The sequence below is a fragment of the Podarcis bocagei genome (genome assembly GCF_964188305.1).
Source record: "Podarcis bocagei genome assembly, chromosome: 1".
NCBI lineage: Eukaryota > Metazoa > Chordata > Lepidosauria > Squamata > Lacertidae > Podarcis > Podarcis bocagei.
This window is the reverse complement of record NC_138125.1, coordinates 86,625,303-86,642,609: the sequence shown is the minus strand read 5'-3', so window position 1 is coordinate 86,642,609 and position 17,307 is coordinate 86,625,303. Positions and strand designations below refer to the sequence as shown.

General features: G+C 47.5%; 1 protein-coding gene across 3 annotated transcripts in view; it reads right to left on the bottom strand.

Moving 5' to 3' along the window:
• Positions 1-17,307, bottom strand: part of CARNS1 (carnosine synthase 1) — a 35,039-nt gene that overhangs the window by 4,486 nt on the left and 13,246 nt on the right. For all 3 annotated transcript variants that reach the window (XM_081206736.1, XM_081206735.1, XM_081206737.1), the window contains 8 exons: positions 16,319-16,338; positions 15,080-15,332; positions 14,694-14,783; positions 5,068-5,555; positions 4,594-4,795; positions 3,432-3,517; positions 2,684-2,915; positions 850-1,121 (listed from right to left, as the gene is read on the bottom strand). In XM_081206736.1, the coding sequence (XP_081062862.1) occupies positions 850-1,121; positions 2,684-2,915; positions 3,432-3,517; positions 4,594-4,795; positions 5,068-5,555; positions 14,694-14,783; positions 15,080-15,332; positions 16,319-16,324 (1,629 nt within the window). In that variant the 5' untranslated portion in view covers positions 16,325-16,338. The remainder of the gene's footprint in view (positions 1-849; positions 1,122-2,683; positions 2,916-3,431; positions 3,518-4,593; positions 4,796-5,067; positions 5,556-14,693; positions 14,784-15,079; positions 15,333-16,318; positions 16,339-17,307) is intronic.

Below are 17,307 nucleotides of genomic sequence, written 5' to 3'. Positions count from 1 at the left end.
AGGGTTTCTCTTCTGAGTTTGGAGAAGCCACAAAACTACAATGTTTAGGAAGGTAAGAATGAAAGTCACTTGGAGACCTTTAGTTAACAAGTGACTAACAAGTCTAATAAATAATGATACAAGGGATGGGGGAGGCAAAGCAGGGGTATTTCATTGAAAAAGTTCTTTTTATGCATCCCTGCTGCCTCAGCTGTAAGGCTCCCATCCCATTTCCTTTAGCCTGTGACTTTAAACAGCTGCACACTGTGGTGGAGAAGCAGTGACAGAAGACGCTTTAGCCTCTGAAGCCTCCTGGCTGCTATAGAAGGCCAGGAACAAGGAAGCAAGTGCTGCTTGGCAGTGGGCAGGTCACACCCCACAGTGGCCGATTCTGGAGCCAGACTGGGATCTTGGGGATCCAGAATCCGCACAGCAGTCGTGCCTCATCTTTGCTTCCTACCATTTTTAAATGGAGGCAAGATGTGGTTAAGAAAGAAGCAGACCTGGCTACGCCTGAAATCCTCAAGAACTCACTTCCATCCCCAGTGACTCGTCCAACTTAAAACTTGGTTCCAGACTGGGCTGTCCGATGCCCTGCTCGAAGTAATCCTGATAAGATGGCCAGCCTCAAGAATAGCATGACCGGGGAGCAGCAATGCAGCAAGCAGGCCAGCTCCACTGGCATAAGTGCATAGCACAATGGTGAGCCCTTTTGATTGGCAGGGGGGCTGTGCCTTTCTCCCCTCTCTGTACTTAGATGGCACCCATAAAGTTTATATTATATGGACGGGGGCTTTAGGGGGGTGCTGCTCTAGTTAGTCCATCCTGCAGCCTGTGGGGGGCTGCATGGCTCCGGTTTCCGCATCTTACTTTTAGCCCGTAGTCCCTGGCTGCCTCCCAGACGAACTTTTTGCTGACTCCGCCGGCCCCAATGACCAACACGTGTTTGCCCTCCATCAGGTGGCACTGCGCGCGACGCATCATCGTCTCCACCAGGGGGCGTGCTGCCTCGCCCGCTGGAGCCCCCACCACCCGGCCCATGGACTCGAAGACGGAGCAGGTCTCTAGGCACAGCTGCGAGTTCATCTCCAGGGCCACCAGCTGCAGCACCTGTTCCTCTGAGCTTAGGAGAAAATCCACACCTGGAGAAAGGAGAAGCAAAGGAGTCCCTGTCAATCAAGAACATGTGGCTGAAGATCACTGAACTTCTGGTCAGCTCAGCCATTAGCCGAATCCCAAGGGTGGGTTGATGGAGCTCCTGCATTATACGTATGAGCAGCCCTGGTAGGATCTGCTCAAAAGGTCCATCTCATCCAGCATCCCCACAGGAAACCATCAAGGCAGCAGTACTCTTCTGTCACCCACTAGGATCTGATAACTGAGCATCCCACCCTGCTTTCTGAACACGGTGCTTTTTACAGGGCCAACAGGACAGAATTATCCTCCAAAAAATTATTTTATTTTTAATTCCTTCCCTAATAATTCCTAATGTGGAATTTGCACTTTTCACTACTGTTGCACACACTGAGAAGCTGTGCCGCTGCTGCTGTACCTCTCGCCCCGCCTGCCCCATCCGTTTCCTCGCCTGCTGTCAGGCCAAATTTGCAGCTGCTTCTGGCTCTCTTGCCTTACAGGTTGGCAGCTGGCAGCAACCCTCTTCCTAGGAGCAGCTGGACCAGCCCCTCATTCCGTAAAGGCTGGAGGATTAGACATTGGGCCAATAGGGAACATCTCTCATCGAAATGAACTATTGGGCCAAATGTGTCATAAAGACAGAAAAGGAATGAAAGAGAAGAAACCACAAAGGTGCACTAAGAACAATGGATTAATCCAAGTATGGGGAACCTGTGGTCCTCCAGATGTTGTTAGACTCCAACTCCCATTAGCCCCAGCCAGAATGGTCAAGGGGTGAGAAATCAATAAATAAAATAAGCAAGGGGAGAAGAGTGTGCATGCAGCTTTTGTACATCTGCAGGCCACTGCCATCAGGCAGTGAGTGAGAGAGGATGAAAAAGTTTTGTACGGTACAAGTCATACAGTGGGAAATAAATCTAAATGAGAATTAATGGTTTCTGGTAAGCTGGTCAATGAGATCAAAATGTAACCAACGGGCGGCAACTGGGTTTGTCATTTTTTGTTTGGTTTTAGGAAGAATGATTCCCATAGGAACCTGTTGCTCAAGAATTTTATTGAAGCAAAGAGTTCACAGAAGGCATTACAGCAGAAGTTTCCACAATAGCAACTCAGGCTCCATCACTGGGCTGCAGAAACTTAAGGGATTGGTTCTTGCACTACCAGAAACATACACTGAAGATATTGGGGAATCATTACTTAAGACAGTTTCATGTCCACATCAGAGGCCGGAACAAAAAGGTGTATGCATCTCTGGGGTTGTGGGATTTCAGGGTCCCAACCTGCCACTGGTTCAAAAGGAGGAATTCAGCACCACACTTTGCCAATCATTCTGCCAGTGCAAGGATTTCTGAACACAAGGGCTTGGCAAGGACTTCCCCATAGCTGATTAAAATTGAGTTTTGCTTGCTGGTGCATGGCTAAGTGCAGCTGCTTTGCACTGCTGCCCCACAGCTGATGGAGACTGGGCTTGAGGAACGCTGAGAGCCTCATGCTATTCTGGGCATCGAAAGTGCAGGGCCCCACAGTGTCTTAGAAGCAGCCTCCGTAATGACTTGACAGGGTAACTCACCAATGATGTCGGTTTGTGCTCGGCGACCACCTCGCTGCTCAACTGACAGGCCAGCTTCCATGTCCATGAAGGCCTTCATGGCTGCTTCAGCCTTCTGCTTTATCTGGGCATGAATGGCTGCAATCTGGGCCTCATCCTTTAGTCCCCACTGACGCAGGCTGCTCTCTAAAGTCTGGGGCACTGTGGCCTGGTGCTTCAGGGGCTTGTCTGCCCGGCCCACACCACACACCACCTGAAAGAGAACCAAAAAAATGCATGCAGTCTCTCTGGGCTGCTGTCATTCAAGCATCTGTTCCTCCAGTTTGTCTTAACATCTCCATACCAACAGTCCAAACTGGAATTGCTCTACTTTCTTCTGTTCATACAGTGGGTTATGGTTGTGTGCATGCAAGGTGTCTGTGGGATTTTGTGCCGTGATCTATGATTTCTGGAGTCTTTCCAGGTGAAGGTTAGAGACTGTGAGTGGGACAGTTGATAAAATAAGCTACCCTGGTTCCAAACAAGACATTATTTTGGAGTCGAAAGATCACCCAAATCTACCAATACCAATCAGTGTTTGTGTGTCTTCCCCACAAAACAGTTTAAAACTGGGCAGAGCCACTTATTTCCTTGCCTTCAACCAACAATTTATTCCCCTGAAAACAGGTAAGAGGAACGGACTACAGTACAGGGCTACAATTTTTCTGCCAGCGAGGATTCCTTGGGATTTCTTCCCCCAATCTGTAGTGGAGCTCTGGGCTTTGGTTACCTTGCTCAGTAGAGGCTGGTCTTTTCGGGATCTGCAGACAACAGCGCATATTCGGACTGCTAGATTGGGCTGTGGAGATGAATTGCCTGGAATCGGAGATGTAGGAGAGGGAGGGAGAGGGAGATAGAATATATCAGAGAGGCAAATTGATAGGAGTGGGGCATGTGGAGGGGAGTGAAAAGAAGAAGGGGTGCCTCCAGACTGTCATCATTTTGCAGGAGGGATTCAAGTGCATGATGGAACTTTAGCCTTGCACGTTTACAAGGTACCAAAGGGCTCTATTGGCTTAGCACAACAAATGCACTTTTAAAAGAAATACTTTCTGTGGTTTGGAAAGTGACAGTGCGGGATAAACAAATGACCAGTGGAAAGACATGTAAATACCCCAAATGCCAATCGGGGATGAATGCAGGACAAATTGCCCTTGATGTATAACTACCCCATACACAACTCAGAATACTTGTCAATAAAGACCAGATGTAATCAAACCTCTGCATAAGCTTTCTGCAAGCAATTTGGGATGAATGTTCAGTAAACAGGTCATCAGAAGAGGCCCAAAGTCTGGAGTACAATCAACAATGCAACATGCCCCTGAAGGATTACAGTGGTGCCTCGCAAGACGAAATTAATCCGTTCCGCGAGTCTCTTCGTCTAGCGGTTTTTTCGTCTTGCAAAGCAACCCTATTAGCAGATTAGCGCTATTAGCGGTTTAGCGGCTATTAAAGGCTTAGCGGATTAGCGGCTAAAAGGCTATTAGCGGCTTAGAAAAAGGGGGGGAGCGAAAAAAAATCGGAACACTCGCAAGACGTTTTCGTCTTGCAAAGCAAGCCCATAGGGAAAATCGTCTTGCGAAGCAGTCAAAAACGGAAAACCCTTTCGTCTAGCGGGTTTTCCGTCTTGCGAGGCACCACTGTATCAGATTCCAATATGGTAGCTTCCGCAACCTGCCCATGCCATCTTTTGCCCACTTAGATCCCTTCAGGAAATAGCTGGTTCAAGGCAATTCTTTCAGATGCTCTGGAGTGGGCAAGAGATGACATGAAGCAGTCAATGGGAGTGACTCACTTGTGGAGTAAATTATCATAATTGTGGGCGCTAATTTGGAGGACAGTTCATTATGTGGACCGACCTCAGTGAGAAGGGATGAAAATATATCCCTTACATGGGGAGCCGTTCGTGTCAGGAGGGCCAGGCCGGACCACATGAGCAGTGGGAATGAAGGCCTCCAGCAAAATGCTCTCTTCCTCTTCCAGGGTCTCCAGCAGCGTGAGGACAGCTTGAAGGACGCATCCCTGTTCTGACTTAGCATGGAATGACACAGCTTGGGCTCCGTTCCAGCGCCAGCCTGATGGTTTTACCACCACCTATAAGGAAGAACAATAGAGACAACACTTAGGCTCAGAGGATTATCTTGGCTCAAATTCCAGGAGAGAGGAACCTGAGGCCCTCCACATGTTGCTTTACTGCAAGTTGCACCCACCCTGACCAATGGCCATGCTAGTTGGGGCTGATGGGAGGGCCATCAGTTGGCAACCCCTGTCCCGGATACAGGAAGTGCACTGCTCTTGCCATATAATAACGCACCTTTCCAAACCTCCTGTTTGCAGCTTTCCATCTGAGGTTCAGGGCTCCTCACCTGGCTATAGGACTCCATGGCGCCACTCTGCAGGAAGGCTGCTATTTCCTCCTGCAGCAAGTTGTCCTGCCCCTCGCGGCCGCTCAGCTCCACCATGCGGACACGCTGCTCCTCTGTCACACTTCGCAGAGGCAGCGGGCGCTTGAAGGTGAAGGCCAGGGTGGGGGGCACAGCCACACATGCTTGCTGGTCCATCAGCTGGCGGGTCAGGAGCTTGTCCTCCAGCAGGCGAGCTAGCTCTCCTGAGCCCCCCGTGGGGCAGTCGAGGTCTCGGGCCAGTTCTGCTGCCGACTGGCCCTGCACCTTGCAGGGCCCAAAGCAGCCAGTGAAGTAGGTGACACGGCGCGGGGGTGCAAACTCTTCCAGGGTTGTGCGACCGCCGAGTTCAAAGGTCACGGCCTTGAAGACCAGCAAGGACGACTCTCCCGGGTGGGATTCTGATGGTGCCTTTGAGAGCCAGGCTGGCGACAGGCAGAGCAGCATGTTACCTGGGGAGAAGGCAGAGAGCAAACCCAGCCCATGAGCATGTGCAAGATAAGACTCACACAGCAGAGAAACGTGCCCTGAGCTGGACCAGGGTGGCAAAAATCTCTCCTCTGCTCAAGGTTCTGGGAGGAGTTGCCAAAATGTGGCAGCCTGCGCGACAGTCGCGTCAGAGTAATCAGCAGCAGCTGGGAGACTTGGCGCCTTACATGCTCTCAGTGCAGTCAACACCCTGATTATCTGCCCCAACAACTGCCTTGGAGCCAACTAAGCGGGAGTATATCTTATTCTGGCTTTCTGGAAAGTGTTACTCTGTCACGCTTTCCCATAAGTCACCTATGAATGGAGAGAGATTGAACAGGGGAAAGGAAATGGAATCATCTGTTGTGACATCATTAGCACCTCTCCTACATTTCCTCTCCACCAGTAGCCAGTGGCACTAATGCTCCATTTATATCACATTAGCAAAACTGGTCTGTTCCTAATGCCAGTGCTTTTAGGGCTTACCGAGGTGACAAGTCAAATTTTACCCTCTAGAATAGGCTTGGGGGAACCAGTGGCTCTCCAGATGTTGCTGAAGTACAACGCCCATCACCTCTGTTAGCAATGCAGACTGGGAGTGATGGGAGTCCCAGCAACCCTCTGGAGGGCCACAGAGGTTGCCCAGTCCTGCTCTAGAACCACAGACTTGGCAGGGAACTTGGAGGACTTCTAGTGCACCCCACTGCAGAGTCTGGCCGATGGCTGTCCGGCCTCTGCTTAAATACTTCCAGTGAAGAAAGAGTCCACCATCTCCTAAGACAAGTCTGCTCCACTGTCCCAACAGCTTTTACTGCATCAGGACATGTCTCCAAATGCTTAGCTGAAATCTGCTTCCTTGCAATTTCCACCCTCTGGAGCAACAGAGAACATGTCTACTCAGTCTTCTGTGTGACAGCCCTCCAGGTATTTGAAAACTGCTATCATGTCTCCCCTTAATCTTCTCCAGGCAAAATACACCCAGCCTTCTCCACCAGCCTTCACCATTCTGGTCACCCTCTCTAGAACACAACCCAATTTTAATCTTTTAAATCTTTAATGCATTTTAATCTTTCAGGGGTTCCCCCCCCCGTCCGAAACTAGTCAGTAATGTGGTATTCAATCCAAAGTTGAGGAGGGGAGCATGCCCAAAATATAGAAGATATACTTAGATAAGACAAAACCTTCAACTATAAATGCATTACTTTACAAAGTTGAAGGTTATTGCCTGTGTGTGTGTGTGTGTTTGTGTGTGTGTGTGTATGCGCTTCTTTTGTTTTGGTTTCTCATTTTATGCATTGGCTATCTGAAACTAAACCCACACCCTTTTGTTTACCTCCAGTTCCACGGCAACAGATGGAAGGGTGAGGCATTTCCTTTGACCCACAGAAAAGATATTCATCATGCAAAGTAAAAGTAAACTAAGAGAAACTCTTCACCATCACACTCTCCCTTACTGAGATACTATGTGTGTGTTAACCCACAGCACTGGGGGCGGGGAGAAGCACACCTTATCTTCTAAGCCAGCCATACCTGGAACTGAGCTGTCAGATTATCAGTTTTGGTCCATTAAGACAGAGTTTCAAAATCCTCCAGTTTTGTAACCAAACTCTCATACTCTGGCAGCGGGGAGGCAAAGAGGATAAAACCTTCCCTCACACAGCAGCACTATAAGCCACTTCACCTCCAATGAAGTGCCTTGCAGTAACGCAGCTGCTCCATCCTTCAGAAATGTCTCACCTCGGGCAGCAGTAACCTGAGGCATATCCACTGTCCCTCCTACCTAATCTAATTTAAAGGGATGCAGAGTTCTTAATTCTCTTAGGCCGCATTCACACCATACATTTGAAGCATTTTGATGCCATGTTAATCAGAAGTGGCTTCCCCAAAAGGATTCTGGGAGCTGTAGTTTGTTATGGGTTTTGAGAAGAGAACCCATTCCCCTCCCAGAGCTACAGTGCCAGAGTTCCCTGTGAAGAGGGATCTATAGTTTAACCACTCTGGGAATTGTAGCTCGGGGAGGGGAGTGGGGCATCCTAACAACCCTCAGCACCCTTAGCTAGGCATGCCCAAACATGGCCCTCCAACTGTTTTGGGACTACAACTCCCATCATCCCTAGCTAACAGGACCAGTGGTCAGGGATGATGGGAACTGTAGTCCCAAAACAGTTGGAGGGCCAAGTTTGGCCATGCCTGAGGGCCTTAGCAAATGACACCTCCCAAAATTCTTTGGGGAAAGCAAGCCATGACTATTTAAAGTGGTGTCATAGTGCTTTAAATGTATGGTGTGAATGTGGCCTTAGGGAAACTTTGCCCTTTTCCACTTCGCCAGCAGCACTGTGAGAGGCATGCAGCCCTCACTTTACCTCTAGACGTTGGTCATTTTCAGATGGAACACAGGAAGTAGCTTTATACCAAGCCAGGCCACTGTTGCATCTAACTCAAAATTGTCACAACACTGACTGCCAATAGCTCTTTAGGATTCAGACAGGGGACATTCCCAGCCCTACCTGAAGATGCTGGGGATTCAACGTGGGTTCAGGGATCATGCAAAGCAGATGGTCTAGCCACTGAGCTACAGCCTTCCAAAGAGCAGTCCCTACTCTCAGTCTCTGATCATGTGGAACCTCAGTCAACTGATCATGTGGAACCTCAGGATTCCTGATAGTTGCAGGGAGGGAGCTGTGTGTATGATCAGCATTTGTAGAAGCTGTACCGTCAGCGTAACACACAGAGGCTGAATGGGGACAGCATATGCAACCCTGCTTTCTTTGTACATGCACTGTAGTCTGTCTGAAGACCTAAACAGAGGGGGGGACCCTTTCCTCATAATCTGCTGCTGTAGGGAAGCAGCACATGCAGAACCCTCCCCTAACAGTCGGGGCAACAACTGCACTAGAGAAGGAAAAAGCTATTCCCACCCGTGTCACACGCTTACGCTTAAGATTCACCAGCCATGTTGGGAACGGCTATTTTAGCTGGTACCAAAATTAGCGGCTACGCTGGGCAAATCTATTTCTAAACGTATATGTGTCGGACAGCACAAAAGATCTTGTCTTTGTACAGAGGTCACCAGGTTCCCATACCATGACAATACTTGGGAGAATCAAACCACATGGAATTAAGACACACAGGGAGAAGTGGAGGTAAAGTAGGAAGGAGCCCTCTCATCACACAGTTACCATGGAGGGCTCTGGACATCAAGCTGGACTGCAGGACCAGAAGACTTTCGGGTGCAGACCTTTCTATTATTAAGACTCATTTCCTTGCCACCTTAGCAGATAGATGATTGAAAGCTACGAGGCCACAGAAGCCACTCTGTCAGCTGGGAAAGAGACTGAATAATTTCAGTTCTACAAGTGCTCATAGGTTGGGCTAGTTATTAGCTCTAGGAAACCACAGCACTTTCAGAACATAAAAAGGAGGGGGGCATTATTTGGATACGCCCTGCTCTCAAACCACACCTTTAATTTTCCCTGCAGCTGGGAGCTGTCCAGTCTGGCTTCAAAATACAGAGGTCACCTTTTGAATGATCTCTCTCTCTCTCTCTCTCTCTCTCTCTCACACACACACACACACACACAATTCTAGTTTAAACAGCAACATAAAAATATGATGAAGTCTTAATTGCAAGCAGATTGTGTGCATTTTAGAGGCTGGATTTCCATGCCCTGAACACAGAAATGGTACCTGATCCTTTCCCAGAACCCAATGTTGCATGTGTATTCTGCCATTGAGAATCCGGCCCTTTTAAAGTGTGAATTAGCCCTCGGAATCCCAGCAGAAATGGTGCCAGAGCAGTCACTGATCCGAACAAAGAGTTGCCAAGCCCTATGGGAGGCTGAAGGGTGGAGGGATTGTGCCTTGGTGTGGGAGGTTGGAGAGTTGACCTTCTGGTTTATTCCAGCCCTGTTCTTCTATATGCACTTTAGCCAGCAGGAAATCTGAGCAGCTCAGCTGCCACAAGAGCTCTGGTTACCACCAGCCCGTCTCGGCCTCTGAGAAGAGACGGGAAGAATGCCAGGAATACAGTGCAGCAGCTGCCCAAGGGAGTCTCTAAGAAGCATGCACAGCCAGATAGCTTGGTTGAGACAGGATTGCAGCTAGAGACAGCATTCTGATGAATTTCAGGCACTGGGTTTGTAATGAAGTGGTCTGTTACAATGTACTTGTAAATACAATAACTATATTGCAGGCTCAGATATATAAATCAAAATTTGTCATGACTGAATCCGATTTCACTGGGTTGGGGAAAAATATCCAATCCAGTGGACATGTCACTTCAATAAGGCTGAGAGAGCAATAGTTTGTTTTTATCTATCAAGTTGCCTGTTTTGTCTGTATAGGAATTGTGATTGCAAATTCCCCATCTTCTGGAACTGCCTCTATGCTGAGCATAGAGTTGACTTGTTTTTAATAAGGCTTTTGCATGCCACTGATCAAAAAGTCAGCTTCCATTACTTTTCCTCACAATGGAACAGCTGCACCGTTTCCTCAGGCGTAGGTAACCCATAATCCAACTCTTCCAGCCTACAGTTTGGTAATGGCCTCCATAGATTGTGCTCTAACCATTTCCTTCTCTATGGTCCATCTCCCCTCTCTAGGAACCCACTCTTATCAGTTTAATCAACCCTCCCTTTTCCAAATGGCGCTGCCTTTATACCCATTTATTTTATTTTCCACCCTAAATTGCAATTGAGGAGGGGGAAGGCAATCATGACTGGAGATGCAGCCAGGGGAGGAGGAAAGAATATTTAACCATTTCCCCACATGCCATAGTTCCAAATAAAATTGAAGCTTGGGAAAGGGGCACTGATCCCTTGGCTACAGAATGTTATTTAAACCTGTATAAACTCTGTGGTTGAAACAAGAAAATTTTGGCAATGGTAAGGGCCTAATGTGTAGATACGTCTTTGTATAGTCATGTTCTTTATTTCTACAATTGCCGTATTTTTCGCTGTATAAGACGCACCAGACCACAAGACGCACCTAGTTTTTGGAGGAGTAAAACAAGAAAAAAAATATTCTGAATCTCAGAAGCCAGAACAGCAGGAGGGATCGCTGCGCAGTGAAAGCAGCAATCCCTCTTGCTGTTCTGGCTTCTGTGATAGCTGCGCAGCCTGCATTTGCTCCGTAAGACGCACACACATTTCCCCTTACTTTTTAGGAGGGAAAAAGTGAGTCTTATAGAGCAAAAAATACGGTAGGTATAAACAGTATTTTTATTTATAAAAATGTGTATTAAATTAATTAATTCCATGAATGCTAATGATGTGATTACATGTAAAGTGTAAAGACATTAGAGCTTGACTGTTAGTCCCCAATCTTATGTGGAGTGTGAGAGCTACCGGGATGAACATAAAACTCGATGGGTGGCTGGGGGGGGGGGGAGAGAGTGATAAGACTTTGCAATGGTTCTCACAGCTGTTTCTGCAGCAAGAGACTACAGGCTCTGCAGAGTAACCATGTCACTTTGTTGCAGCAAGAACAGAGACTGAATCAGACCAATTTTAAAAGTTCGAAAGGAATATGAGCGAAGAATCGCTTTCTATATATTTCTTTTGTTCCACTGTTTTGAAACTGCTATAAAAGTTTTCAAAACTGCTATAAAACTTGCTTACCAGTGGCAGAATTGTGATAAGTGTACATACTCTTAAGTGGAGATCTCAAGCAACAACCTTCATCCCTCTGAAAAAAACTGCTACTGTCTTTCTGATAATGTATTGTGTCTCTTCCATTTTCTTTGCCTTGCTTTTTAAGACTCCTTTTCATCAGAGTGTGGGTTGTGTGTACGTGTGTGTAAGCAAACACACACTTTCCAGACCTCAGTATGCTTCTGGTGAAATAGGCAGTATTGAACAAAAGGTTATGACATATTAAAACTGTAACCCTTTATTATAGATGACAGTTGGCAGCATAAGGTTGGGTATAAATAATATACTGTTGATTTCTAAGGCTTGAGTCCACAGTCTGAGCCAAACTAGATGTGACAAGAGATCCACTGGTATTTTATTCGGATGTCTCCCTGAACTATTAAGAAAGTCTATTTTTAAAGCAAAAACATTTCCCTTCCCTGTCTTAACTTGCTTCACTCCATTGTTTGAGACTATTTCCTTCTAACCCAGCTCATATGCTGCAAGTGAGCCAAAGGGGAGAGAAATGTGCTTGAGGGGACAGAGCTTATTGACGGGAGGGAGCAAAGTTTAGTTCCTGTTATGTTTTTATTATTATTTAAAAACCCCCACTTCTGTCCCTTTTAACCAGAGTACTGCAATCAAATGAATAAAATACATACAACTGTGACCTGCAACAAAATGCTGCAGTGTGAAGTGCTGCTGTTCAGTGTTCCAGCCAGCCAACCAGCCAGGCCTTCTTTCAAGCTACTCCATTCCATGGTTCCTCATTCTGGTTTTCCACCCTATCCACACCCAGACACTCAGAAGGGCTACTGAGCATACAGAGTCCTCACTGGGCTGACTGCATTTTTTGTCCCCTTAGGGTTTCCTCCCCTGAAGTTTCTCTTTCTATTTCAGCAAACCTTGGGCTTGCTCTGAGCATGCTGACACTCCCTTCTTATCTCTCAGTAGTTCTATTTCAGCTACATAGTCAACACCCCAGTTCACTATTTGCATATGATTATGGCTCGTCTGTCACAATCATTGGGACCTAAAGTACCTTCATAATGTAGCCGCTCAGTTTGAACCAGTGTACAGTTTTGAGGGAATAACTGTGTTAAACACATGCAACTTTTCCATAATAAATTGACAAAACATGAAGAATTAGGCAGGTATATTGTCCAAAACTGGTTTGAAGTGCACATTGTGATAATTGTTTCATAATATTTGAGCTGGCAATATATCGCAAATCACAATGTGCTTAAGGGCTAGGCGATACCTGGTTTTCGTTGTGATAACTCACCAGCTAAATGTTTTCAGCAGCCTAAAGCTCACAATATCACCAACTAAACCTCATAATATCACCTGCTTAATGTTGCAGTGTCATCACCAGCTAAATATTGCAATCTACCACAATGTCTAAAATAAGGATTGAACTATACAGAAGCGAACAGGACAGCCTCACAACAGCAACACACACACACACACACACACACACACACACACACACACGGCAGCAGTAGCTGTGGCAGCCTGCAAGGCCTTGCAGCACCAGCAGAAACAGCAGTGGACTGCAAGGCCTTGCGGTGGTGATAGTGACGGCACTAGTGGCAGCGGACTGTGAGGACTCAAGGAAGCAATGGCAGTGGCAGTAGTGGTGGCCACCTACAAGGACTCACAGCAGTTATTGGGAGGTGGTGGCATTAGTGACGGCAGCCTGTAAGGCCTTGAGGTGACGGCAGGTGGCGGCGGCCTGTGAGGTCTCATGGTAGTGACGGAAAGTAGTGGCAGTAATGTCACTGGCCTGCGAGGCCTCGCAGTGGTGACAGGATTTGGCAGCAGAAGCAGAGGTGGCCTGCAGGGACTCACAGCAGTGACAGGAGGTGACAGCAGTAGCGGCATCCTGTGAGGCCTTACAACAGCAATGGGAGGTGGCGGCAACAGCAATGGCAGCCTGCAAGGCCTCGTAGCGACACAAGAGGTGGGGCTTGCAAGGTCTCACCGTGGTGGCAAGAAGTGACCGTGGCCTGCAAGTCCTCCTGGAGGTAGTGGGAGGCGTTGGCAGAAGGTGTGGCAGCCCACCTCAGCAAGGCCTTGCAGGCCACCTCTGCTTCTGCCTCTGTCTCCTGCTGCCACCACATGGCCTTGCAGGCCGCCGCTACTGCCAGCGCCATAACAAGGCCTTGCAGGCTGCTGCCACTTCTGCCACCCCCTGCCCACAGCCATAACGAGGCTTCACAGGCTGCTGATTATTGTGCCCCTGCTACGAGGCTGCCGCTGCTCCCCACCCCCACCCCCGTTGTTGATTCTGCCACTGCCAGACTGCTGCTGCCGCCACCTAGCAGATTATTTGTATTCAATATGACTCATCGCCGTACTTTGGATTGTCCTGAATACCACCATTTGGTAGCCAAGCCCAAAACCAAGTGTCATTTGGATGCATTTTGGCTTGCCTGCTGCTGAAAGTGACCATGAGGTGATTGATAGTATCATTATTTATCAGTTTTAGACCCTCAAGTAGTAGCAGTTGCCAGGACATTGTTCTGTTCGCCTCTGTGTATTTCCTTATTTCAGATATCATGATATATCGATATATCACAATGTTTAGCTGGTGACATATCGCAATATTGAAAACCAGTTGTTGCCCAGCCCTAGCAGGTATATAACAACTGCTTGGTGTGACGAAAGTTAATTCCAGGTGCCTTCAGCTGGCATACAGGTAAGTGAAGCAATCCAGTGAGATAAAAGTTCCTGAAGATGAAATTTAAGCTAAAAGAAAAGAATAAACCCCAAAGGAAGTGGATAAATTCAGTTGCAGACACCAGCTGGGGTGGAACTCTGTATGGTAACTCAAAACGGTAAGCAGCTCTGGTTCAATACAATTCAAGCTGCACAGCTTCTGTTTCAGAAACAAAATAGTAGTAAGTATCCCAGCCAGCAGCCAGTCAAGACTTGAGGATTCAAGCAACCTCTTCAGGCAGCCCCTCTCAGACAGTTTCCCCCCAATTCAGAGTTTAATGGTTCCTGGTTACCAAAGATAATGACATTTAGCCCCCTTCCCTTAAGGAGAATGTACAAAAATGGGGTGTGACTCACCAGAGTGACCTTCAAAAATGCTAAATGGTGTCACCTTGGGAGACCATCTCCACTGGATTTTAAGGGCCTGTGTGGCAAGGAAGCAAAAAGGCAGCCCCGTCTCTCCTTCCCTCTCCAGATTTCCTGGTTTGCCTCTAGAGGAAAGCACTGCTCAGTTCCTCTATTGAGGAGAAAGGGAATAAAGCTAGTTGCCTCTTACTGGCAAGATGCTTTAGTGGGAGGCAAAGCTTTGGAAATTCCTTGACTGCCTGTGGGAGCTTTAACCTAGTGGTCCTGCTGGGTGAGGTGAGGTGGGACACCACTGGACTCCTCAGTACTTCACCAGCCATGAGTAAGGATGAATGTGTCACCCAGCAGAGCCAAGGCAAAGAGACGACCTAAGGCTTTTGGCTATGGCATTAGGATGGAACTCACCAGGACACTGGTTGCCACCTTCCAGAAGCACAGACAAGTATGAAGTGGGAGAGCCCAAGACACAGATGGTTATGTCTGATGGTCCAAACCCTGGGAAAGAAAAGAAATGAGTTGGTGACCTGATTCTCATACTAGATCTCGGAATCCTAATGTCCCAGCTCCATGAACTCCACATGCTGGGATTTGAAGATAGAATCACGGTAATTAACTCTGCTCTCTTAGCCACAGCCCATACCCAGAGTCATTCTACAGATGGATTCAGATGAAGCACTGAGGTGGAAATGGTGATGTGATCCATCTATCACATTCACCATTAATGCGGATGCTCTGACACATTCCAGGTTAAAGGAGAGAAGCAGCAGCCATCCAGCCAAAGAAGGACTCACCTGTTCGAGGCTCCTTTGTGTGGTCAATTGTCTCTGGGAGCCCCTCCTGCTGCAAGGTGCACTGCAGCAGGTCATAGTAGTAAGCTGTCCAGGCCCGGGCCTGTGCATCCTCAGGGCTGATCTTGCAATCCAGAGGCACATCCCGGCGCCAGGCACAGCGCAAGGGGCTCAGGGGTGGTAGAAACCCCTGTTCTGCCCAATCCAGTTCCTTGGGAGTTGGAGGTGGCTCTGTGTGGATCTGGTCCAGAGACAGCTGCAGAAAGAGAAAGACAAAGAGTTGGGAAATAGGCCTGGAAAAGGAGAAGGAACTTAGCCCCAGCATAGATCCCACCAAAGGAATGGGGGGAAGATCATTCCTGCCAGTAGCCAGTGGAGAACATTGCTCTTTTCCCAGGCCTTTGGCTAGTTAAATTACATATGGCAGTGATGGCCAAACTCGGCCCTCCAGCTGTTTTGCGACTATAATTCCCATCATCCCTGACCACTGGTCCTGTTAGCTAGAGATGATGGGAGTTGTGGTCCCTAAACAGCTGGAGGGCCAAGTTTGGCCATCACTGATCTATGATCTTTTAAACTGTGAGGGTTATTGTTTCTATTTGCTATTATGTTACATTATATTGAGAGAGAGAGAGAGAGAGAGAGAGAGGGAGGGAAAACTGTCCTATGATCCACAGATGAAGGGTGGTATAGACATTTTAACAACAACAACAAAGCCCAAGGGTCTGTTGCTGCAGTGTGGCACTGGCTGGTCGAGTAGCTGATCCTCAGTGTCATGGAGAACTAAAGAGGCTGGGAAGCCATGGGAGAACTGAAGAATTTTCACATAGAAAGGGAAGATGGTACTAGCCAAGTTCTGGCGTCGTCCAGACTACACCTAACAGGTTTTTTTCCCTTCATGTTGTTTAACCACTACAAAAATAAACATGTCTCAATGAGAGACAAAAAAAGGAGGATATTTTGGCCAGAACAGAGGGAGTTCAACAAAAACAGGTCTTACAAACAAGTACCTGGAAACAAAACCAAAAACACGCCCAGCAGAGTAGACAAGAAAAAGGCCTATTGAACCAAAGTGTTTTGTTCTCTACTGGTTCATCCTCAGGGAGTTACAGAACAGTAATTCAGATATGCTGCATTTTCGAATTACTGCTGTTTTGAGTTTCCCCAAAGAGGGACCATAAGGTCCAAATGGGAGCTATATAAGGTGTGAGGAGACAAAAGCCAAAGAAAGGCTAGACTCACCATCATTCCAGGTGAAGATGCTGCAAGGAAAGAAGAAAAAAGAGATATGTGAATATATTTTTGTACTGCTTGTGACCCAGGGCTATCCCATCTCCAAGCGGGGTTATGAATGGTGAAATGACACACTTTATTGTGCTCGGCTGTGAAGGTGCAAGGGCCAGGGAGACGCTACAATGGAACTACACTGCCTGATTTGCTGCCCTCACTACACCCACGACCAAGAGGATATCTGGCTTTTAACTTGCCATCTTGAAATCAATCATGCTTCTTTAGTCCATACTGAAAAGAGAACATTAGATTACTTAAGAACTGACAATCTGTTACATGATTTTTCAATGCCCATTTTTGTCTTGCGTGTGCACATATCAAAGAACAAAGGCTGTAAGTTTTAAGCAAGGCAACCCCATGTATGCTTCCCACTGCATTCAACAGGGTTTACTCCCTAGTAAGTGTGTTGAGGATTGCAGCTGACCAGCACTGACAGCAATCAAACAGTGCTGTGCTCATCCCTATTCCACAATGAAGCTTGGCACAGAGAGGACAGTTAGAAAACACTTGCAGCTGGTATGTGCCTGGGGCTCTGTGCTGGGCTTTTGGGTGTGTTTTGGTGCCAGGCAAGTGCCCTGCTCTGTGTATACAGGCCAGGCTGTTTTCTGAGCAGTGCCCTGGGGATCAGTGAGCTGTGAAATTCCCAGTTATTCAAGAAGATTAAGGGGGCATGGGATGAGGTTAGGATTAAACTAACATGCTCACCCACCCTTCCTCCTCGGTCTACTACTGCTGGCTCAGAAGGTTCATGCAAGGCCTCCATTTTATCTGGTCTGTCAGTGGCTTTCCTGTCCCACTAGATAACAATTGCCCCAGTCCCCAAGAGAAGGCTGCCCAGCTGCCAGAAAGGACAACGGGGGGGGGGGTGTAAACATGGCAGGTTTACTGCAAGTACTTGGCAATCATTTTTAATTACTTATATGCAATTTAACACACATTTT